Source organism: Sorex araneus, chromosome 4 (genome assembly GCF_027595985.1).
Source record: "Sorex araneus isolate mSorAra2 chromosome 4, mSorAra2.pri, whole genome shotgun sequence".
Lineage (NCBI taxonomy): Eukaryota > Metazoa > Chordata > Mammalia > Eulipotyphla > Soricidae > Sorex > Sorex araneus.
In genome coordinates, this window is record NC_073305.1 from 214,859,988 (window position 1) to 214,883,840 (window position 23,853).

General features: G+C 64.7%; 1 protein-coding gene across 1 annotated transcript in view; it reads left to right on the plus strand.

Moving 5' to 3' along the window:
- Positions 1 to 23,853, plus strand: part of ABCC6 (ATP binding cassette subfamily C member 6) — a 39,470-nt gene that overhangs the window by 13,630 nt on the left and 1,987 nt on the right. The window contains 21 exon segments of the mRNA XM_055136113.1: positions 1,366 to 1,527; positions 2,888 to 2,980; positions 3,264 to 3,467; positions 4,688 to 4,834; positions 6,109 to 6,196; positions 7,438 to 7,513; positions 7,961 to 8,087; positions 8,543 to 8,719; positions 9,208 to 9,375; positions 10,071 to 10,184; positions 10,186 to 10,246; positions 10,999 to 11,074; positions 13,569 to 13,686; positions 14,247 to 14,454; positions 15,561 to 15,871; positions 18,882 to 19,081; positions 20,649 to 20,775; positions 21,139 to 21,240; positions 21,909 to 22,055; positions 22,803 to 22,961; positions 23,046 to 23,212. Of these exon segments, the coding sequence (XP_054992088.1) occupies positions 1,366 to 1,527; positions 2,888 to 2,980; positions 3,264 to 3,467; positions 4,688 to 4,834; positions 6,109 to 6,196; positions 7,438 to 7,513; positions 7,961 to 8,087; positions 8,543 to 8,719; positions 9,208 to 9,375; positions 10,071 to 10,184; positions 10,186 to 10,246; positions 10,999 to 11,074; positions 13,569 to 13,686; positions 14,247 to 14,454; positions 15,561 to 15,871; positions 18,882 to 19,081; positions 20,649 to 20,775; positions 21,139 to 21,240; positions 21,909 to 22,055; positions 22,803 to 22,961; positions 23,046 to 23,212 (3,032 nt within the window).

A 23,853-nucleotide genomic window follows, 5' to 3' on the forward strand; every position in this document is an offset into this window, starting at 1 on the left:
ACCCTGCGTGATCCGGCCCCCTCCTGCCACAGCTCTCCTTCCAGTTCCTCCCTCGCACCCGGCCGGCCGTGCCTGCGCCTGCCTCCAGCCTTGGCACTTGCCGTGCCCGCTGCTTGGCTTACAGCCTCAAGAACTCCGGGGTGAAATAGAGAACTCGCCCCACCCCCCACGCCAGCACCCTGCTGAGAGCACAGAGACTGAGCAAGGGGCGAGCACTCCAGCCTCGCTGGGTTACTGTTTTATTTAACCAGGAAGCCAGGTTGACTGGGGCGGGGTGGGGGGGGGGGCCGGAGGGGCAGCCCTCAGGTTCTGGGCACAGAGGGGGCCGCACCCAACAGTGCCCAGGACTCCTGGCCCTGCTCAGCGGCGCCCCCTGTCGGTGGTGCTGGAGAGTGGGCCGAGGCCGGGCCTCCCTTCACCCCTGAGCTCTCTGCCGCCCGGGAGGCCCAGGGCCACCTCCTCCCCCGTAGCGTGACCCTTCGACCCTCAGGGGACGTGGCTCCCCCCAGCAGCCCCCTGGAGAGGCCGGGGCCAGGGGCCAGGGGCCAGGGGCAGCTCTGGCTGCATCTGGGCCCAGGGTCCCGCCCAGGGGGAGGGGCGACCGGGGCTCCCGAGGGTCTGGGACACGGCTCACTCTCACCCGTGCTGCCCCCGGGAGGGGGGGAAGAAGTGCGGGAACGGGGGCCCGAGGGGGCCTGCCTAGCTCTGACGGACGGCCGGCTCCTCGGACCCAGGCCTTGAGTGAGGCTGCTCTACCCAGAGGGCTGCTGGCACCTTGGGGGGGGTGGGAGGGAGGAGGAGAAGGAGGAGGAGGAGGACACACACAGACACACACAGAGACATACACAGAGACACACAGACACACACACAGAGACACACAGACACACACATAGACACACATAGACACACATAGCCACAGACACACAAAGACACACACACAAACACACAGACACACATAGACACACGCACAGACACACACAAACACACACAGACACACATAGACACATATAGACACACATAGACACACACACAAACACAGACACACAGACACACACATAGACACATACAGACACACAGAGACCACACAGACACACAGAGACACAAATATACACACAGACACACACAGACTCACACACAGGCTCACACACAGACGCACAGACACACGCACAGATACACACAGACTACACAGACACACACAGACACACACACAGAGACACACACAGACACACACAGATACACACAGACACACATGCACAGATACACACAGGTTACACACACACACAGACACACAGAGACACACACGTGCACGGGGAAGACCAGGCTGCCCTCCCCGCTCACCCTCCTGCCCTTCCTCCGGCCGCCCAGCTCCTGGCCCTGTCCAGCGGCTCCCAGAAGGCCAGCCCGGTGGGGGCCGTGGTGAACCTGGTGTCCGTGGACGCGCAGCGCGTGGCCGACTGCGTCCTCTACCTCAACGGGCCCTGGATCATGGTCATCTGGCTCCTCATCTGCTTCGCCTACCTCTGGCAGGTGGGCGTCAGGGCTGGGGCTGCCCCTCCGGTCCCTGGGCACCCCCGGGAGGGAGGGCCCCGGCCAGTGCTGTGACCCGGTGCCGCAGGCGCAGCCCCTCGGGAGGGGCACTGGAGGGTCGCCTGGTGGACGGGTGCCCTGCGGGCGCCTTTGCCAGACGCGCCCCCGGGCTGGACAGCCCCGCAGGGCGGCAGCTGCCGGCCGGTTTCTCCAGCCCCGCCGACGGGCGCTTCCCCCCTTCAGCACTGGGCGGCGCTCTCGCCACAGAAATGAAACATCTGGTTTCCTCCCCGGAGGGTAGAAAAGGTTCGGGGGAGTGGGATTTGACACGGTGGCCCCTGTGGGAGGAGTTTCTCCCCAAACAGTGCTCAGGAGGCTGGGTCGCAGGCTCCTGGGCCTGGATATGACAGTGCAGGGCCTGAGGACCTCCTCCGAGAGGCAGAAATAGCATTAGAGGGAAACTGAGGCCCAAAGACTCGAGAGAATGTGTCTGGACGTGGGAGACAGGAAGAGAGAAGGGGTAGAAGGGAGAGAGTCAAAGGACTGACAAACACGCCCCCACGCGCTCCCACGCACACGTGCACACATACACACAGCATGGACACACACACCCACACAGGTTCACACTCACACACGCACACACATACTCACACTCATATGCACACTCACAGTCACACACACAATCTCACACACATGTGCTCTCACAGACTCATACATATTTACACGCATTCACACTCGTGCACTCTCACACTCACACACTCTCAAACTAACACATTCACACACAGGTTCACACTCATACACCCACTCAGAACGCACACACACCCACCCACATGCTCTCACACTCACACATACATTCACATACACACTCACGCACTCTCACAGGCACTCGCACACACTTGCACACATTTAGACACACACACTCTCACGCTCACACTCACCTACCCAAATCTCATACACACTCACACTCATAATACTCTCACACACGTACACATTCGTACACATACTTTCATACTTACACACACTCACACACTTACACTCACACACACACACACACACACACCTTTTCCAGACAGAGAGCAGGAGTGACGCCTGGTCACTCCCTCCGGCCCTGCAGTGCCTCTCGCAGTGTGTGTGTGTGTGTGTGTGTGGGTGGGTGGGGGACTCCGATTCCACACTTCGAGGCCGGAGCCTCTGTGGGGCGGCGGCTCTGGGGAGCGTGTCTGGCGGGGGTCAGGCCGGCCCAGGGGGCAGCCGGGTGGGTGGGTGTGTGGGCCCGGGACCCCGTCTGCACCCACTCCCCAGGCTGTGGGGGGCGGAGTGGAGCCCGGGTGCCCGACCGTGGCCGTCCCCGTGCCCGCAGCTCCTGGGCCCATCCGCGCTCACGGCCATGGGCGTCTTCCTGGGCCTGATGCCGCTGAACTTCCTCATCACCAGGAAAAAGAACCAGTACCAGGTCTGGGCGCGGGGGGTGGGGGGGGAGGTAGGGGTGCCCGGAAACTGCCCCTGCAGCCCCCAGGCCCCCCAGAGCAAGACGGAGCCCCCACCGTCATGCCCCCACCCTGCCTGTGTGCGTCCACTCTCCCTGCCCGGCACTCGGGCGTTACCCCTGCCTCCAGGAAGCCTTCCAGAGAGCAGCATGCTCAGGCGGGCCAGCGCCAGGACGACCCCTCCCCTCCCCCTCCCCTCTCCCTCCTTTCCCTCCCCTCTCTCCACCCCCTCACTCTCTCTCCATCCAGAAGGAGCAGATGAGCGAGAAGGACGCGCGGGCGCGGCTGACCAGCGCCATGCTCCGCAGCATGCGCATGGTCAAGTGCCACGGCTGGGAGGGCACCTTCCTGGAGCGGGTCCTGCCCGTGCGGGCCCGGGAGCTGGCCGCGCTCAGGGCCTCCGGCCTCCTCTTCTCCGTGTCCCTCGTGTCCTTCCAAGTGTCCACGTTCCTGGTGACGTCCCCCGGGCGGGGCTGGGGGGTGGGGAGCTGGGCGGGGGCACGGCGGGAAGGGTCTCTCCCTGCAGACCCCCACGCGTCCCTCTCTCTCGGGCGGGGGTGGGGGTCCCCCAGGGGTGCCCGGTGACCCCTGGACAGATCCCCTGGGCTGGGACCACGCCCCCGGCGATCCCGCAAGCCCAGAGCCCTGCGCTAGCACACACCGCGGCCGAGTGGGGAGCGTGTCTCAGGCCCTGGCGCGGCCGAGACCCGCAGGGCAGAAACACCAGGGGGCCCATCACGCAGAACGAGCGTCACCCCGGTCAGCCCCCTGCCCACATCCAGAAGGGAGCCCTCGCTCCGGACACCCAGAGCCACAGGTGCCCCCGGTACCGAGAATGCCCCCGTGAGGAATTTCTGTGTGCAGGGGAATGACCTGAGTGCGTGTGCACGCATGTGCGTGTGTGTGTGCACACGCACACACGTGTGAGTACACGTGTGTACAGGCGCCTGAGCTCTCAGCTGCTTTATTTCCAGTTATATGTATTTGGACTATTTTTTGGTTTAGGGTCCACACCTGACCGTGCTCAGGGGTTACTCCTAGTCCAGTGCTCGCAGGCCACTCCAGGCGGTGCTTGGGGGACCGTGTGGTCCCGGGGATGGAGCCTGAGGCTCCTTCAACCCGTTGAGCGTCTCTCTGGCCTTCCCGGGGATTCTGGAGTCACTATCCCACCCTCATCTAGAACCCCAAGATTGCTTCCAAGAAAAAAAAATCATTAGTGCTGGGATCGGAGCGAGAGCACAGTGGGGAGAGCATTTGCCTCGCATGCGACCGATCAGGTGCGATCCCTGACCCAGCACGGACCCACAGAGGCCCCGAGCACAGCCAGGAGAGAGCACTGAGGGTCGCTGAGTGAGGCTCCAAAACAAAATAAATCAAAAATCAGTGCTGGAGGGGCCGGGGTGTCCGTACAGCGGGGAGGGTGCTTGCCCCACCGGGGTTTGATCCCCGACACTCCGCACAGTCCCCCGAGCACCGCCAGGAGTCATTCCTGCGCGCGGAGCCAGGAGCGACCCCCGAGCGTCGCTGGGTGTGGCCCCAAAACAAATCCCCGAAACAACACGTGCAGAAAGGCAACTGGTGTCCCGAGCACCAGGTGTCCACAGCGCCGCGGCCCCGGGACACGCGGGGGTTGTCCCGCATCTCCTGGCGCCTCACGGCGGCCTCTGCCCCAGGTGGCGCTGGTGATGTTCACAGTGCACACCCTGGTGACGGAGGACAGCGCCATGGACGCCGAGAAGGCCTTCGTGACCCTCACCACGCTCTCGCTCCTCACCAAGGCGCTGGGCTACCTGCCCATGTGCATCAACTCCGCCGTCCAGGTGAGGCGGGGTGCCGGGGGGTGAGGAAGGGCCGGACGCCCCCGGGGCGGGGCAGGGGGTCCCAGAGGCAGCGGCCCCCAAGCATCTGTCTCGGGCGTCCCTCCCAGCCCGTGGGTCTCCGCGCAAGAGTCGGCCCGACTCGGGTCATCTGAAGCCGCGTGATCGTAGGGTCAGCCCTGAGCGGCTCTGTCCCGTGTGTGATGAGGGACGGCCCGGGACAGGGAGTGACCCCTGAGCACAGAGCCAGGAGTGAGCCCCAAACACTGCCAGGTGTGCCTCCCATCGGGGCCCCCACACATACACACACACACTCACACTCTCTCACACACTCACATGCTCACACTCACATACACACTCACACACACACCCACGCTCACACAAACACACATCCATACACACATGCTCACATGTTCACACACACTCACTCTCTCAAACACACTCACATGCTCACACTCACATACACACACACACTCATATCCACACTCACACAAACACACACACCCATACACACATGCTCACATGTTCACAACCACTCACTCTCTCACACACTCACATGCTCACACTCACATACACACTCACACACACTCACACCCACGCTCACACAAACACTCACACACATCCATACACACATGCTCACATGTTCACATACACACACACACACACTCACATGCTCACACTCACACACTCACATCCACGCTCACACACTCACACACATCCATACACACACATGCTCACATGTTCACATACACACACATGCTCACACACACTCACTCTCTCACACACGCTCACACACACTCCCACACGTGCTCACACACCCACTCACACCCACACTCACACACTCATATACCCATTCACATGCTCACACATTCACATGTTAACATACACACACTCTCATACAAACACACACTCACATTCGCACACACACACACACACACCATAAAACAAAAACAACACAACACAAATGAACAGGGCAGAGGGAGGCCCCCTATTTCAGTGGCTGCTATTTCGGAGGTGGGGTGAGGAGGGCGCCCCCTGGAGGGCAGGTCAGGAGGGCACCACAGCTTGCCAGTATCACCTCATTTGCGGGACCGAGAAGGTTCTGTGCATCTGGTCCTGGGAGGCAAGAGGGTTTTCCCACATCCCTTCCCCCGCCCCCCCCCCCCCCCGGCCAGGGTTGGCCCCTGCCTAGACGTGCCCCTGAGCCCATCCCACTCCCCAAATCTCGCGGGCCGGGAGCGCGCTCTCCCCCTCGGTAACCCGCCTTCCCTCTGCAGGCCTGGGTGTCCCTGGGCCGGCTGGCCGACTTCCTCAGCCTGGAGGAGGTCAGCCCCGAGGCAGTGGAGTCCACTCCCTCCAGATGCCGTGAGTGAGGCTCCTGGGGCGGGGGGGGGGGGGGGGGACGGGCGGAGGCCGGCCGAGACGGCGGCGGGAGCAGATCCGGGAAATGGGTGGGGGTGGGGGGTCCCGGAAATGGGGTGGGGGGCGAGGGGCACTGTTCCGCTGGGCCTGCGTGAGTGTCCAGTGCTCCGAGGTGCCAGGGCCTTCCGCGGTGCTGGACGGATGCGGAGGGCTTTGGGCCCGGGGGTCAGAGGGCCGCAGACCCGCCGGCTAGATGGGACGTGCCCCCCCCCCCCGAAGCACCGGCTCTCGGCCATCCCCGTCGGCCCACTCATTCCTCCCTCCCCGAATGGCCACAGCTGGGGCTACCCGTCCCCCGTCTGTCCCTGGTCGCTGAGCACTTGCCACGGAGCTCCTGTCTCCGAGCCCCAGGGTCTCTGCCTGGGACCCGAGCTGTCACCTCTCCTCGGCCCTGGGGAGGGCTCGCAGTGGAGGAAGCTCCGGGGACAGGCCTTGTGCCGAGGCGGCACCGAGTGTCTCAGCGGCTGCCCGCCGGGAGGACGTCGGGGTTGGTCAGAGGGGCCTCGGGGGGCCGGGGAGACGCAAGGGCCCGCCCTGCCCTGCATTCTTGGGCTCGGGGGGCTGAGAACTGCCCACGGGGTCCCGGGGCACCTCCCCCCACCCACAGGCAGCCGAGGTGCTGACGAGGGGCCGAGCTTCCCGCTGGGACCCGCCTGCTCCTCCTCTCCCTCGCCACGCGCGCGCCGGCTCTGTCCTGTGTTGTTTGTCTGACTTTCACTTTTCGGGTCACACCCGGCGATGCTCGGGGGTCACTCCTGGCTCTGCACTCAGGAATCACTCCTGGTGGTGCTCGGGGGACCCTATGGGATGCCGGGGATTGGACCCGGGTCGGCCGTGTGCAAGGCCAGCACCCTCCGCGCCGTGCTCCTGCTCCAGCCCCGTGTCTGACCCGGAGTCTGCAGGCGCTAGAGCCTCTGCGTGGCTCAGTGTCTGCACGGCGGGAGGCCCCTGCCTCGTGGGGGGGGGGTGGGGGGCTGCAGTGCCGGAGGACTCTGGGATGAGGGAGCGGGCAGAGCCTGGCCCCTGGGCAGAGGGCCGGACCCCGGGCCACACCACAGGGAAGCAACGGGCCTCCCCCAGCACACGCGTTAGCCGGGAAGGACCGGGAAGCGAGTCGGGCGGGCGCGGTACCTGGGGGCCTGGGGAGGGACAGGGCGGCCGCAGCGTCTGTTCGTGTCCCGCAGCGGCCGGGGAGACGTGCGTCAGAGTGGAGGAGGGCACCTTCTCCTGGGCGCGGGACAGCCCGCCCTGCCTGCACAGGTAGGAGCGGCCTCGGGGGGAGGGGCCCGGGCGAGAGGGGGGCGAGAGGGGGGCTCTCGGGCTGCACGTGGGGTGGGCCTGGGGGAGACTGGGCGTCCCCCCCAGCCGTGTCACGAGGGCAGGGGCTGCCGGGGTGCATGTGTGAAACACGGGCAGGTGCGTGGGGGAGCATGTCAGTGCGTGTACGCGTGTGCGTGTATGAAAGCCTGCTGTGTTCTGTGCATGTCCTTGTGTGCATGGTCGCGTGTCCAGATTGTCAGTACACACACGCGCGCACACAGGATGCACACACATGCCTGTGTTAGCCCCCGCGTGTGCGTGCGTGTGCGTGTGCATGTGTGTGTGCTGATACCCACGCGTGTGGTGTGACGCCTGTGTTCGCGACAGGCGTGTGCTCCCGTGTGCATGTGGGGCGAGCGGGACCCTCTCTGCCCGCCCGTGTTGCAGGATCAGCCTCGCGGTGCCCCAGGGCTGTCTGCTGGCCGTCGTGGGCCCCGTGGGCGCGGGGAAGTCGTCCCTGCTGTCCGCCCTGCTGGGGGAGCTCTTCAAGGTGGAGGGGGCCGTACGCGTCAGGGTGAGGCTGCGCCGCCCCGGCCCGCTCCCCGCACAGTGCTCCTCTCCACCGCACCCTGCTCCCTCACAGTGCTCCTCTCCACTGCAATCTACTCCACACACAGTGCTCCTCTCCACCTGCATCCTGCTCCCCGCACAGTGCTCCTCTCCACCTGCATCCTGCTCCATGCACAGTGCTCCTATCCACTGTACCCTGCTCCTGCTTAGTGCTCCTCTCCATCTGCATCTTGCTCCCTACACAGTGCTCCTTTCCACTGCATCCTGCTCCCCACACAGTGCTTCTCTCTAACCCACCTGGACCCAACCCCTGGTCCCCATACAGTGCTCCTCTCCACTCCACTTGGACCCCAACCCCTGCTCCCCACACAGTGCTCCTCTCTGCCCCCACTCAAACCTCAGGCCCCTGCTCCTGCCTCCTTCCCAGGGGCCCCCTAATGGCCAGGGTCGTCCTTGTAGGGGCCCGTGGCTCTCGTGCCGCAGGAGGCCTGGGTCCAGAACGCGTCTGTGCTGGACAACGTGCTCTTTTGCCGGGAGCTGGACCAGCCGTGGCTGGAGCGAGTCCTGGACGCCTGCGCCCTGGGCCCAGATGTGCGCGGTTTCCCCAGAGGGGTCCACACGCAGCTCGGGGAGCAGGTGAGCCGGGGGGCGGGGCAGGGGGCGGGGAGGAGAGCCCCCACCCCGGGGGCCCAGCCAGCAGTTCTTAGACAGGGAGCATTCCTCAGGGGCCCGCGCTGTGTGACATTAGCCAAGTCGCTCCCCCTCTCTGAGCCTCAACAAAGGGTTTGGGCAGAGCCCGACTGGAGAGCAAGTATTTGTTTTTCTCCTTTTTTTTTTTGTTTTGGGACTGACCTGGTGATGCTGGGGCTGACTCCTGGCTCAGTGCTCGGGAATCAGTCCTGGTGGGCTCAGGAAACACCTGTAGGGGGGCCTCAGACCGAACCTGGGCCAGCTGCGTGCCAGGCGAACGCCCTCCCCTCTGTCCTCTCGCTCTGGCCCCCGGGAGAGCGAGAGTCTCAAGCTGGGCGGCCCCCGGGGGCCGGGCCCGTGCCTCCCCTTGCTCTGACGGGCAGAGGCGCCCGCCCCGGCGGCCCTGGTGGCCCAGCCCTCCACCCTGTCCCTAGGGCATGAGCCTGTCGGGCGGGCAGAGGCAGCGGCTGAGCCTGGCGCGGGCCGTGTACAGGAAGGCGGCCGTGTACCTGCTGGATGACCCTCTGTCCGCGCTGGACGCCCGCGTCAGCCAGCACGTCTTCAGCCGGGTCATCGGGCCCGGCGGGCTGCTCCAGGGGACGGTGAGTTCCGGGGGGGGGGGGTGCAGGAAGCCCCTCCAGCCTGGCGCCGTCCAGCTCTGGCCATCCCCCGCCAGGCCCTGGTGGGTCTCTGGGCCAGCGTCCACCCGGCTGTCGTCCACGTGGCAGGCTGTCGTCCTCACCACCTCGGCGGCCCGGGAAACTTGGGTTTCCTTGGTTCAAGACGGGCTGGGTAGCACAGTGGGCAGGACGTGTGCCTTGCACGCAGCCAACCCGAGTTCAATCCCCAGCATCCCATAGGGTCTCCCAAGCACTGCAGGAGTAACTCCTGAATGCATGATCCGGGAGTAACCCCTGAGCATCGCTGGGTGTGACCCAAAAAGCAAAATTAAAATAAAGACGGGCGGGGGGTTCCAGAGAGCTAGAACCGCAGTGGGTGGTGCTTTCTCGCATGTGTTTTAATTCCCAGCACCCCGTAGGGTCCCCCGAGCACTGCCAGGAGGGATCCCGGAGCACCACAGGGGGTGTGGCCAGAAATAAAAAAACGAGAGAAGACCCAACAAGGGGAGGCTGTGTGTCTGATGGGGGTCCCGGCCCCCCAGAACATGGGCAGGCACGGGGTGAGGGCAGCACTGCCCACCCTGAGCTCCAGGATGCTGCCCGCCCCCACCCCCACCCCCACCCCCCGCGGCCCCGCAAGGCTGGCCCCGTGCGTGCGAGTCTCCTTCCGTCCCCAGACGCGGATCCTGGTGACGCACGCGCTCCATGTCCTCCCGCACGCCGACTGGGTCGTGGTGTTGGAGGACGGAGCCATCGCCGAGATGGGCCCCTACCGGGAGCTTCTGCAGAGGCAGGGGCCCCCTGGTGGGCCTCCTGGACCGAGCCCGGCGGCCCGGAGAGAAGGGGGAGGCAGGTACTGACCGGCTGTGCTGGGAGGGACGGGGCCGTCCCGCGTGCTCCGTGCCTGGGAAACACACTCGAACCCCCAGCCGCCACCCCCGGGATGCAGGAACGGCTGCGCTCTGCAGAGAGGCTGCTCAGGGCCGAGGGCGCCGGCCCTTTGGCCCAGGGCCCTGAGATGGGGACGCTGGACCGTCCAGCTCTGGACTCCAGCGGTGGGCCGCTCAGTGCTCAGAGCCCGGAAGGTCAGGAGAAGCCGGCCGGGCTCGGAACGGCCCAGAGCAGAAGTGACCGCCGGAAGTCGGGTCCCGGACCCCGCAGGCACGGCCCCCCCCTCCTGGCCCTCCCTCCCACTCGGAGCCCCAGGCTGTGTCGAGGACCCACGGCGGCATCAACGCGCCCACAGAGCCCCCACTGCCTGTGAAGTCAGCTCGGCAGTGACCCTCGTTCCCGGGGACGGGCTTCCTGGGAGGGGTCACGATGCTCGCGACGGGGGGCAGAGCCACAGGACGGCAGCGGGGAGGACGCCTGCCTGGCTCGCGGGCCCCGAGTTCGATCCCCGGCATCCCATGGGGTCCTCTCAGGACCTCCGGGAGTGACTCCTGAGCACAGAGCCAGGAGTCAGCCCTGAGCACTGTCCAGGAGTCAGCCCTGAGCACTGTCAGGTGTGCTCCCCCCAAACTGACTCCCGCCGCCCCTGGGCCGAAGTGGCGGCACGGCGAGGCCGGCGCTGACACCCACTGCCCGACTCCCCTGGCCTTACAGAGACGGACCCTGGCGCTGACGTGGCGGGCACCGGAGGCCCCTCTGGCGGCAGGAGCCCCGAGGGGGAGGCGGAGGGGTGAGTCGGCTGTGGGCCGGGTGCGGGGGAGCAGCCCTGCCCGGTGAGCAGCTGCGTCTCCGGCAGGGGTGGGAGGTGGGGCAGAAGGGCTGGATCAAGCACCTCCTGAATCCCAGCACGGTGCTCCCCGTGGGGTATTGCCCAAACTGCCCAACAGGCCTGGCTGCTGGGTCAGCCCTGCAGGGGGCGCTGTCCCCGTCCCTGCGGAGAGGTGGCCCCTGGACACAGGCTTTCCCACCCTCCAGCACCCAGAACATTCCCGGGCCATGGGACAGCTGGCTGCCTTGTCCTCTCAGCTCCCCGTCTGAGAAAGGGAAAGGCAGGTCTGGGGAGAGAGGGGGAGAGAGGGGGAGAGAGAGATGGAGAGAGATGAAGAGAGAGAGAGAGGGAGGGAGAGAGGGAGAGAGAGGGGGGGGAGAGAGAGAGGGAAAGAGGGAGGGAGAAAGAGAGAGAGGAAGAGAGGGAGAGAGAGAGGGAAAGAGGGAGGGAGAAAGAGAGAGGGAGAGAGGGAGGGAGAGAGGGAGGGAGAGAGGGAGAGAGAGGAAGAGAGAGAGAGGGAAAGAGGGAGGGAGAAAGAGAGAGAGAGGGAGGGAGAGAGTGAGAGAGGGAGAGGGAGGGAGAGAGGGAGGGAGAGAGAGACTCCTGAGCACAGAGCCAGGAGTCAGTCCTGAGCACTGTCAGGTGTGGCCCCCAAACTGACTCCCACCGCCCCTGGGCTGAAGTGGAGAGAGGGGGAGAGAGAGAGAGGGAGGGAGAGAGAGAAATAGGGAATAGGGAGAGATAAGTGATCACTAGGAATTGAGTGATTGAAATGTAATTGGTGCTGAGCAGAGTATCACTGGATCACTGTCGTCCTGTTGTTCATTGATTTGCTCAAGCGGGCGCCAGTAATGTCTCCATTTGTCCCTGTCGTGTTCAGGGTCAGGGGAATGAGGCCCATTATTGTTACTGTTTTTGGCATACCGAATACGCCACGGGGAGCTTGCCAGGCTCTGCCGTGCGAGATTCTGCACTGCTCTCTTCCGGGAGCTCTGTTTGAGTCTCTGGTTCTTGGCCGTTGATGAGATTCCATGAGAGCATGTGGACGGAAAAGAAAATAGAGCTGAGTGAAAAATAAGATCCGTGGGTCAGTTACAGAGACAAGTACATAGAGATGAACATACAGATAAAAGAGGGACCAGAGAGATAGCTCAGCGGGCTAGGTGCATGCAAACATGCCCTAGACGTGAGGGACCCGGGTTCAAACCCTGGTACCAAATGGTTCCCGGAGCACAGAGCCAGGGGCACCCCCCAGCCCCGCCTGGTATGGCCTCAAATACAAACAAGGCAAAACTATGCATTAACTCCAGGTAGATGTAAAGACGGACAGGAGCGATAGCACAGTGGGTAGGGCATTTGCCTTGCATGCAGCCGACCCGGGTTCGATTCCTCCGTCCCTCTTGGAGAGCCCGGCAAGCTACCGAGAGTATCCTGCCCGCATGGCAGAGCCTGGCAAGCTCCCCGTGGTGTATTGGATATGCCAAAAACAGTAACAAGTCTCACAATGAGAGACGTTACTGGTGCCCGCTCGAGCAAATCGATGAACAATGGGACGACAGTGCTACAGATGTAAAGATGGCGGGTAGATTCCTGCCTGAGTTATGGATGACGGATAGTTTGGTTCTGATCCTGGCGTGGGTGACGGAGCTACACAAGCTCATCTGGGCGCCGGGGACCCCCTAAATAGGTGGTAAGGGGCAGTGGGTGGGGCCCAGACCCACACGCCCATGGCAGGCTGCCCCTGGCAGGGAGAGGACGTCTCCGTAGCCAGACGGCTCGTCACATGTCGGGGTCGGTCGGGCTGTCCACCCGCAAGGGGAGCCCATTTGGGAAGCTCTGGGCGGGTGGGCTGTGCAGGGTGGGGGGCTGTGCAGGCGGGGGAGCTGTGCAGGACGGGGGGGCTGTGCAGGGCGGGGGGGCTGTGCAGGGCGAGGGGCTGTGCAGGGCAGGGGGGCTGTGCAGGACGGGGGGGCTGTGCAGGGCAGGGGGGCTGTGCAGGGCAGGGGGGCTGTGCAGGGCAGGGGGGCTGTGCAGGGCAGGGGGGGCTGTGCAGGGCGGGGGGGCTGTGCAGGGCAGGGGCTGTGCAGGGCGGGGGGGCTGTGCAGGGCGGGGGCTGTGCAGGGCGGGGGGGCTGTGAGGGCTGGGAGGCTGTTCAGGGCGGGGGGGCTGTGAGGGCTGGGAGGCTGTGCAGGGCGGGGGGGGCTGTGCAGGGCGGACACTGGGCCCGGCCGCTGCAGCCACGCCTGGGCCCAAGGAGACCCACGACGGGGGTCCCCAACTTCATCAGCCCAGAGGCCGCTGGATGCTGAGAACATGGGCAGTGCTGGTGGGCGTTCCTGACGGGCGTCTTGGAGCCCAGGGGTCCCCGCGTCGCTGGAGGGAGGGGGTGTGCCCCCCTCAGGGGCTGCTGGGGGCCAGGGGGACGCTGACAAGTCCTCGTTTCTCCGCACGGCAGGTCCACGCAGTGCGTGCCCGAGAAGGACAGCCCCCCTCCAGAGAGCGGGGCCAGAGTGACCCTGGATGGCCCCGAGGCGGCGGGCGGACCAGGAGGGGTCGGCGTTTGGTATGGCAGGGTAACCTCCAGCCCCACCCCGCCCCCCGCCGCCCCCCGGGGGGCCCCCCGGACCCCTCCCCAGGCAGTGTGTGTGTGGGGGGCACGTCTGCTCCAGCCCCCACCCTGGCCCACCACCCCAGGACCCCAGAGCCCTGTGCCCCACACCGAGTGCCCGTGGGGTTCTCTGGTCACGAGGGGCCCTGATGACCACCCTCAGGTGCACAGCGACGGCCCCATCCTCCGGGTGAAGAATCGAGGGTCTGGGGGAAGGCGGTTGGCGGGAGTCGGACCCGAGCCAGCGGCTGAGCCTCCCTGGTCCCTTGAGTCCCGGCCTGGGACTCGGGGACGGCACGAGGACAGAGGCAGGCCTCTCGGACAGGGGGTGCTGGGTGGACTGCCCCGAGTCCCCCCGCCCCGCTCCCGCCTCGTGGGGCGTGCAGAGGGGGGCGGGGGCGGGGTGCCCAGGTCGGGGGTGCAGGCTCCAGGGCTGGGGGGCTGGAACGCTCCCTGGGCTCTGCCTGCCGGAGCCTCACCGGGCACCCCCGCCCGCCTCTCCGGGCGCCCCGCCCTGCGCTGCAGGTGAAGGCGGCCGTGTACCTGAGCTACGCGCGTGCCGTGGGCGCCCCGCTGTGCCTCTACGTGCTCTTCCTCTACTTCTGCCAGCAAGTGGCCTCCTTCTGCCTCGGCTACTGGCTCAGCCTCTGGGCGGACGACCCCATCGTGGCCGGGCGCCAGCCGCAGGCCGCACTGCGGGGCTGGGTCTTCGGGCTCCTGGGCTGTCTCCAAGGTACCCCCAACCCTCTGTGCTCGCTCCCAATGCCCCCTGCCCCGTCTGCCCCAAACCGGTACTGACCAGCTTCCCTCACTCGGGGCCCGGGTGTGGGACACGGTACCCCTCATTCCTGGGGACCCCCAGCCTCTCCCAGCCCCAACAGCAGGTGCAGAATCTGGACCCCGGGTTGGGGTGGCTGAGACCCCCCCAATAAGCCGTGGGGCGTAAATATGTAAATATTGACTTCCAGCACCCGCACCCCACCCACTGGTGCTCCTCCGAACCCCAAACCTCCCAGTAAGCCGCCCTCTCTCCGCCCTCTCTCATCAGCTCCGTCACCGATTCCGGTTTTTTCTTTATTTAAAATAGTAATGGGGGGGCTGGAGTGATAGCACAGCAGGGAGGGCGTTTGCCTTGCACACGGCCGACCCAGGTTCGATCCCCAGCATCCCATAGGGTCCCCTGAGCACCGCCAGGAGTAATTCCTGAGTGCAAAGCCAGGAGTAACCCCTGAGCATCACCAGGTGTGACCCAAAAAGCAAATAATAATAATAATAATAATATAAAAATAAAATAAAAATAGTAATAGGGGGGCTGGAGCGATAGCTCAGCGGGGAGGGCGTTTGCCTTGCACGTGGCCGACCCGGATTCGATCCCCACCCAGCATCGCATAGGGCCCCCCGAGCACTGCCAGGAGTGATTCCTGAGTGCAAGAGCCAGGAGTAATCCCTGAGCATCACTGGGTGTGACCCCCAAAGCAAAAATAAATAAATATAAATAAAATAAAAACAGTAATAGGGGCTGGAGCGATAGTACAGTGGGTCGGGCATTTGCCTTGCATGCAGACAACCCGGGTTCGATTCCCAGCATCTCACTGGGGCCCCCGAGCACCGTCAGGAGTGATTCCCGAGTGCAGAGTCAGGAGTGACTCCTGAGCATCACCCAGGATGACTCAAAAAAAAAGAAAAAAGAAAAAAAATGTTCCGTTCTGAGGTTCCCGGTGGATGTGGAAGGAGGGGGTGGCGTCCCTCTGCCCACTCTGGGGGTCCATGAAGGCTGGCAGAGACCCCAGCGGGAGCCCGGGGGGCTGCGCCCTCACGCCCCGCCCGCTTCCTCCCCAGCGGTCGGGCTGTTCGCCTCCATGGCCATGGTGCTCGTGGGCGGCGTGCGGGCGTCCAGCCTGCTCTTCCGGCGGCTCCTCTGGGACGTGGCCCGCTCTCCGGTCGGCTTCTTCGAGCGGACGCCCATCGGGAACCTTCTGAACCGCTTCTCCAAGGAGACGGACACGGTGGACGTGGACATCCCCGACAAGCTCCGCCTCCTGCTGAACTACGCCTTTGAGCTGCTGGAGGTCATCCTGGTGGTGACGGTGGCCACGCCCCTGGCCATCCTGGCCGTGCTCCCGCTGCTGGTCATCTACGCCGCGTTCCAGGTAAGGAGGCGTGGGGGAGCTCCTGGGGGCCAGCTCAGGTCACCTCTGGGCAGGGTGTGGTGGAATCGGGACACGGGGAGGGGGGAAGGGGGCTGCTTCCGGAAGGATCCTGGACCCGGGCATCCAGCTCTGCCTCTCACATCCGTGTTGAAGTTCTCGTCCTTCATTTTTCGTTTGTTTGGGTCACACCCGGCGATGCTCAGGAGTTACTCCTGGCGGTGCTCGGGGGACCCTAAGGGGTGCTGGGGATCGAACCCAGGTCGGCCACGTGCAAGGCAAACACCCTACCCGCTGTGCTATTGCTCCAGGCCTCTGTTCTCCATTTCATCTTGCTCTGAAACCTGTTTCCCTTCCTCGATTTTCCAGGAATCCCTGCAAGGTCTCAGAGGCCGTTAAACTTCCTAAACTCTACCAGTTGGCCAAGCCCAAAGCCGACTTTTTTTTTTTCTTTTTGGGCCACACCCAGTGATGCACAGGGGTTACCCCTGGCTCTGCACTCAGGAATTACTCCTGGCATTTCTCGGGGGACCATGTGGGATGCTGGGAATCGAACCAGGTTTGCCTCCGTGTAAGGCAAACGCCCTACCCGATGTGCTATTCCTCCAGCCCCTGTCCTTTTAAAATTTTTATTATTATCATTATTATTATTGATTTTTGGGTCGCACCCGGCCATGCACAAGGGTTACTCCTGGCTCTGCACTCAGGAATTACTCCTGGCGGTGCTCAGGGGACCGTATGGGATGCTGGGAATCGAACCTGGGTCGGCCGCATGCAAGGCAAACGCCCTCCCCGCTGTGCTACCACTCCAGCCCGCCCCCCTCCCGTCCTCTTTTAAAAATAACATCTTGGAGAATATTTTCTCCTCCATTTATTTTGGTTCTCTTTGTAGCTGGAAATAATTCTTTTTGCAATATTTGGGAGAAACGTTTAGTGATTTTAGAGATGTGGAGAGCTTTGTGAGTACAGGAATACTCCCGCCGGCTCTCTGCATTGATCGCATTCTCCTTTCGTTCTTTCTACTGACTTCATTTCATCACCGCTCTCCACTCCTCAGCTCTCCCATACCCAAGTCTGAGTGTCCTCTTGTCCTGGGCTGGGGGGAGCTTCCGTCCGGAGCTCGGGAGCCGGGCGGAGCCAGATTTGTGTTCAGAATCCCGCCTTGGAGGCCGCAGTGCAGCAGGGAAGGCGCTTGCCTTGCTCGCAGCTGAGCCGGGTTTGTCCTCAGCATCCGTTGTGGTCCCCCGAGCCTGCCGGGAAGGATCCCTGAACGCAGAGCCGGGAGTGAGGCCTGAGCATAGCTGGGTGTGCCACCCCGCCCCCAAGGAACCCGGCTTCACACTCTGGAGGCTCGGCCAGCCCGCGTCCAGCTGCCTCCACCACTGTGAACAGCACACAGTCCCCCTTGCACTCCAGGAGTCCTTGAACCCGCGCCGGGCCGAGGAACACAGGCCCCTGGAGCCAACGATAGCTCGTAGCTGGCTCCTTCACGGGTGCAGGGATTCACTGACCCCCCTTTGTGGCCGGCTGAAGGCTGCGGGGAGGGACATATCCTGTGTTTGCCCTTCCCCACATCCCTCAGCCCGAGTCCCCCGAGCCCCGCTGTCCTGGGAGGCTGGTAAGGGTCTTGCTTGCTGCCAGAGCTCGGGATCAAATGCCAGAAGTTCCTCCTCCTGCCAGCCGCAGTCAATTCACACCCCCCTGCTACCTCACACACCTCTCGGGCTTCCCGATGGCCCCTACCAGCTCCTGACGGGGAACCTTCCAACTGAGTGAATGATTCCACGTGGCCGTGCAACTCCCTTGGTGTGTTTCCTTCCGCACTGGCCTGCGTTGGCCCCAGAGCTGCAAAATGAGACATTCCCACTGGCGCTGCAGTGACTGGGCTGGCCCAGCAGGCTTTTGAAAGCTACTGAGATCGGGCTGGAGCGAGAGCACAGCGGGGAGGATGCTTGCCTTGCACACGGCCGATCTGGGTTCAATCCCCGGCATCCCGTAGGGTCCCCTGAGCACCGCCAGGAGTGATTCCTGAGTGCAGAGCCAGGAGAAAGCCTTGCGCATCACCGGGTGTGACCCCAAAAAGGAAAAGAACAAAGCAAAACAGAAACCACTGAGATCAGGGTGACCCCCTCCCACGAGTCAGATTTGGGGTTCTCTGTGGGGCACTGCGGGGAGGGTGGGTGGTGGAAGCTTCCCAGGGGATTTAAAGAAAAGAAAAGAAAAAGTCCCATGGGTGGACGGGGGAGACCGCATGGGGGCTCCGGCTTGCTCTGCACACCTCTGACTCCAATCTGATCCCCAGCACCACATGTGGTCCCTGAGCACTGCCGGGTGTGGCCCCTCAGTAATAAGTATCACTGTGAATCACTGTCCTCCCGTTGCTCATCGATTTGCTCAAGTGGGCACCAGTCACATCTCCATTGTGGGACTTATGGTGACCGTTTTTGGCATATCAAATACGCCACGGAGAGCTCGCCAGGCTCTGCCATGCGGGCGGGACAGTCTCGGTAGCTTGCTGGGCTCTCGGACAGGGACGGAGGAATCGAACCCAGGCCAGCCAGCCTCGTGCAAGGTGAACGCCCTACCCGCAGTGCTATCGCTCCAGTAATAAGTTTATAAATGAAAACCCTGTGAGGGGCGCATGCCAATTCTGGGGTCACCGCGCGCCCCAACTCGGTGTCATAATACCGGCCCTTGGCTCCGTGGGTCAGGGTCAAGAGGGCCCTCCCGACCCCGACCACACACAAGCGTCCCACGTGGTCCAGCCGAGAGGGGTCCCTGCACTGAAATTTTCTTTTCCTGAAGTGAAGGCATTTTTCTTCTCTCCCCAAACCATGGGACACCGAGCCTGCGAGGAAACAGGAGGGGAGGGCGGGTGGGCCGGTGGGGGACAGACGCAGGGAGCAGGGCGGGCCCCGCCCTCTCAGGGCCCCGCGCCCCGCCCGCCCCGGGCCACGCCCCCTCCGGGCCACGCCCCGCCCCGCCCCGCTGCCCTCCGTCTGTCCCCCCGCAGAGCCTGTACGTGGCCAGCTCCTGCCAGCTGCGCCGCCTGGAGTCCGACCGGCACTCGGCCGTGTGCTCCCACCTGGCCGAGTCCTTCCAGGGCGGCACCGTGCTCCGGGCGTTCCGTGAGCAGAGGGCCTTCGTGGCACAGAACGACGCCCGCCTGGACGAGAGCCAGAGGGTCAGTTTCCTGAAGCTGGTGGCTGACAGGTAGGAAGCGGCTCGGGGCCGAGGCGACCCGTTCTCCGCCTGGGTGTCCCCACGAGAGATCACATGGTGGGCCCAGACAGGCCCCGGAGCTCTCCCGGGTCACACAGCACAGCGCTCGCACCTAGCGAGGTGGATGGGACCTCGCCCGCGGGGCCCCTGGGGGGGGAGGCAGGAAGGACAGACGGCAGCCGGAGGGACAAACAAAGCCCAGGCCGGAGCCATGGCACTGCGGGCAGGGGCGCTTGCCTTGCACACGGCCAACGCCGGTTTAATCTCAGCATCCCGCAGGATCCCCCGAGCACCGCCAGGGGCGATTCCTGAGCACAGAACCAGGAGTCAGCCCTGAGCATCGCCGGGTGTGGCCCCAAGACCAAAACCCAAAGAAACAGAAGAGGGAAGAAAGCCCCAGTTACCGTGGCCCCAAGTTGGTGGCACAGCCACCGTCTGTGTGCAGGGAGGAGGCGTGGGGGGGGGGCGGAGTCCCTGCTGGTGGCTTTCCTGGGTCAGAGTCAGGAGGGGCCCCTGGCCGTCCTGTCCCCAGCGGTACACAAGCTCCCCACGCCGTCCAGCTGGCAGGGGTCCCCCCGCTCCGCCATCGACTCCGCATGGGGCGTGGCATTCGTTTGTGCCAGGTGTGGGTTTAGGGGACGCAGACCCCCCGACCTTCAGTTTGTGTGTCCGTCGTGGGGGACGGAGATGGCCGCCCCGCCCCTGCGGGGCTGTCGGGAGGATGAGGGGTGGGTGTGGGGGAGAGCCCGGGGTTCCTGGCTTCGGATCCTGCATCCGTTTGGTTCACGCCGCGGCCCCCAGAGGGTGTTGGTGGCAGAGGGTCCGGGCGGAGGGTGTGGAGAGGAGGCTGCGGGCACGTTCCCCCCCGCCCCCTGTTCCACGCAAGTTCCGGTGCACTTCCTGTGTGCCACATCCCCGGGACAGCGCGTGGCTCGGCCCCCACGGGCGCACACGGTCCAGCAGTGGCGGCTGTGGGGATGGACGGACCTCAGCTGGGATGCGTTCAGGCCGGGTTTCCCAGCTGGGGGCCACAGGACCCTTCTGGGGGCACCCGGGATAGTTCAAGGGGATCACAGGTGGACATCATGTGGGGGGCACGCCACGAGACTTGGGGGACACAGGAAGGGAGCCGGGTTCAAAGGGACCCAGTGAGGAGACGGTCGGTGGAAGGTCACTAGGTTAGAGAACGAGGCAGGGAGCAGGCCCGGAGGGCTCCCTGAGGAGGTGTCATTCCAGCTGACTTAGGTCTGGAGTGCGGGTGAGTGTCCTGTGTGGCCGGATGCCAGGTTCAGGCAGCGGGGACACTAGAGCCACAGCAGGGCAGTGCTCTGGGCGGGCTGTGGGGGACCCAGGCCGGTCTCGATGTCCCCCACCTGCAGAATTTGCAGGGGGTGGGGGGGCGGCTGGGGTGTGGAGACGGGAGCTCGGCTGGGCCACGCCCCTGGACCCCCACACTGGGCACCTGGGCAGGTGCCGAGAGTGTCCCTGTGCCCAAGGGAGCAGAAGCTTTGGCCCCGCTGACCCGCTGACCCGCCCACGGCCGCCCCTCCCCCCGCAGGTGGCTCGCCACCAACCTGGAGCTGCTGGGCAACGGGCTGGTGCTCGTGGCTGCCACCTGCGCCGTGCTGGCCAGGGCCCGACTCAGCGCCGGCCTGGTCGGCTTCTCCATCTCCGCCTCCCTCAAGGTACGCCGGGCTCGGGGCGTCTCTGGCCTGGGCTCGGGGCGTGTCTGGCCTGGGCTGGGGGTGTCCCTGGCCTGGGCTGGGGGCGTCTCTGGCCTGGGCTGGGAGTGTCCCTGGCCTGGGCTGGGGGTGTCTCTGGCCTGGGCTGGGGGTGTCCCTGGCCTGGGTTCTGGGGCGTCCCTGGACTGGGCTGGGGGCGTCCCTGGACTGGGCTGGGGGCGTCCCTGGCCTGGGCTGGGGGCGTCTCTGGCCTGGGTTCGGGGCGTCTCTGGCCTGGGCTGGGGGTTTCCCTGGCCCACCCCGTCCCCTGGTGCCCTGGGTCCTGCCTCCCAGCCCCGCCTGGCTGACGCCGGCCCGTGGCCCCAGGTGACGCAGACCCTGCAGTGGGCCGTCCGCAGCTGGACCGAGCTGGAGAGCAACATCGTCTCTGTGGAGCGGATGAAGGACTACGCGCACACGCCCAAGGAGGTGATGGGGAGAGACCCGTGCGCGTGCGCGCACACACACACACACACACACACACACACACAGACACAGACACACAGAGACACAGACACACAGAGACACAGACACACACACACACACACACCCCGGCAGGGGGCACTGCCCAAGGAGGTGATGGGGAGAGAGCCACACCCCCACCCCATCAGGGGCACTGCCCTGCCCTGCCCACGGGCACCTCACCTGCTACTCCTGCCTCCAGCCCTGGTAGCTGGTAGTATTTTGCTCCCTCCCTCCCTCCCTCCCCTGCTGCCTCTCTTCCTCTCTCCCTCCCTCCCTCTCTTCCTCTCTCCCTCCCTCCCTCACTCCCTCCTTCCCTCTCTCCCTTCCTTCCTTCCTTCCTTCCTTCCTTCCTTCCTTCCTTCCTTCCTTCCTTCCTTCCTTCCTTCCTTCCTTCCTCCCTCCCTCCCTCCCTCCCTTCCTTCCTTCCTTCCTTCCCCCCCTCTCCCTGGGGTGCAGCTCAGGGCCTCGAAGCCAAGGCCACTCTCTCCCAGGGAGCCCCACTGCCAGCCTGCTCTTAGCTTCCAGCCGTGTGACATCCCGTGTAAACGTGCCCATTGCAGAGAAGAGGACACTTGAGGCCCAGGGAGGTGCTCCGTGGAGTGAGGCTGACTCAGTGTCCCCTCCTTCTGCAGGCACCCTGGAGGCTGTCGACCAGGGCCACCCAGCACCCCTGGCCTCTCGGGGGGCAGATCGAGTTCCGGAACTTCGGACTGAGATATGGCCCCGGGCTCCCGCTGGCTGTGCAGGGCGTGTCCATCCAGATCCAGGCGGGGGAGAAGGTGGGTGCTCCCACCGCGGGCCCCAGCGGCCGCCTCAGTGTGCCCCACCGAGAGCCGGGTGGCCGGGTGGGGGATGGAGGGTGCAGGGGTGAGGGCTGGCCCTGAGACGGGTGAGGTGACAAGGAAGGAGGGCAGGAAGGCTGGAGAGGCCGGCGTGAGGGAGTGCCCAGAGGAGGGCAGGGCAGAGTGACGGGGTCTGGGCAGGAGGGGAGGAGTGTGAGGGCACGTGGAGGACGGAGGGGGCCGGACGCACGGGAGGGAAGCAAGGAGGCCGGGGCAGGAGATGGGGGAGCCGGGTCTGCTGGGGGACCAGGGGGAAGAAGCCAGAGGGGGCCCGCGGGGGCTGGCTGGACAGATGGACAGGTGGATGGATGGACACATGGATGAGTGGGTGGATGGATGGACGAGTGGATAGATGGAATGAGGGGATGGATGAATGGATGGACGGACAGATGAGGGGGTGGATGGATGGATGGATGGATGGATGGATGGATGGATGGATGGATGGGTGAGGGGCTGGATGGATAGATGGACGGATGGGTGAGGGGTGGATGGCTAATGGACAGATGGTGGATAGATGGATGCGTGCATGAGTCGGGGGGCAGAGGAATGGACAGATGGACAGACAGACAGATAGATGGGTCCGGGGAAAGGAGGACAGGTGGGCGGACAGGAGGGGGGGCCGGGTGCTCCAAGGACGTGCCTAGGCGTCGGGGAAACACAGCCTGCGTCCCCCCGCCCGGACAGGTGGGCATCGTCGGCAGGACGGGGGCCGGGAAGTCCTCGCTGGTGGGGGGCCTGCTGCGCTTCCTGGAGGCGGCGGAGGGCGGAGTGTGGATCGACGGGGTCCCCATCGCCCACGTGGGGCTGCACACGCTGCGGTCCCGGATCACCATCATCCCCCAGGTGAGGCGGGGTGGGGGCGGGAGGGGCGCGGGGCCAGGGCGGGGGGCAGGGCGGCCCCGGCTGAGCTGCCGCCCGCCCGGCCAGGACCCCATCCTGTTCCCCGGCTCCCTGCGGATGAACCTGGACATGCGGCAGGAGCACTCGGACGAGGCCATCTGGGCGGCGCTGGACACGGTGCAGCTCCGTGGCCTGGTGGCCAGCCTGCCCGGCCAGCTCCTGTACGAGTGCGCGGACCAGGGCAGCGACCTGAGGTAGGAGCTCGGCACGCGCTGCTCCTCGCTGTCACCCTGCTCCGGAAATGGGCCGTTCGCTGTGCCCACGGGGGTGCCTGGTCACGTGGGATGCGCCTTCGCAAAATCAGCATTTTCCTCTTTTTTTTTTGGGTGGGCTAGAGCGATAGCACAGTGGGTAGGGCATTTGCCTTGTACGCGGCTGACCCGGGTTCAATTCCTCTGTCCCTCTTGGAGAGCCCAGCAAGCTACCGAGAGTATCCCTCCCACACGGCAGAGCCTGGCAAGCTCCCCGTGGCATATTCGATATGCCAAAAACAGTAACAACAAGTTTCACGACGGAGACGTTACTGGTGCCCGCTCGAGCAAATCAATGAACAACGGGACGACAGTGACAGTGACAGTTTTTTTTTTTGGTCACATCCGGCGATGCGCAGTGGTTCCTCCTGGCTGTGCACTCAGGAATCACTCCTGGCGGTGCTCGAGAACCCTATGGGATGCTGGGGATTGAACCCAGGTCGGCCGCGCGCAAGGCAAACGCCCTCCCTGCTCTGCTGTTGCTCCAGCCCCGGCATTTTCCTCTTAGCAGCACAAGGGCTTGTGCCCGGAGCCCCAGTACCGCGGGCAGGGCACTTGCCTGGCAGCCGGCTGACCCAAGTTCA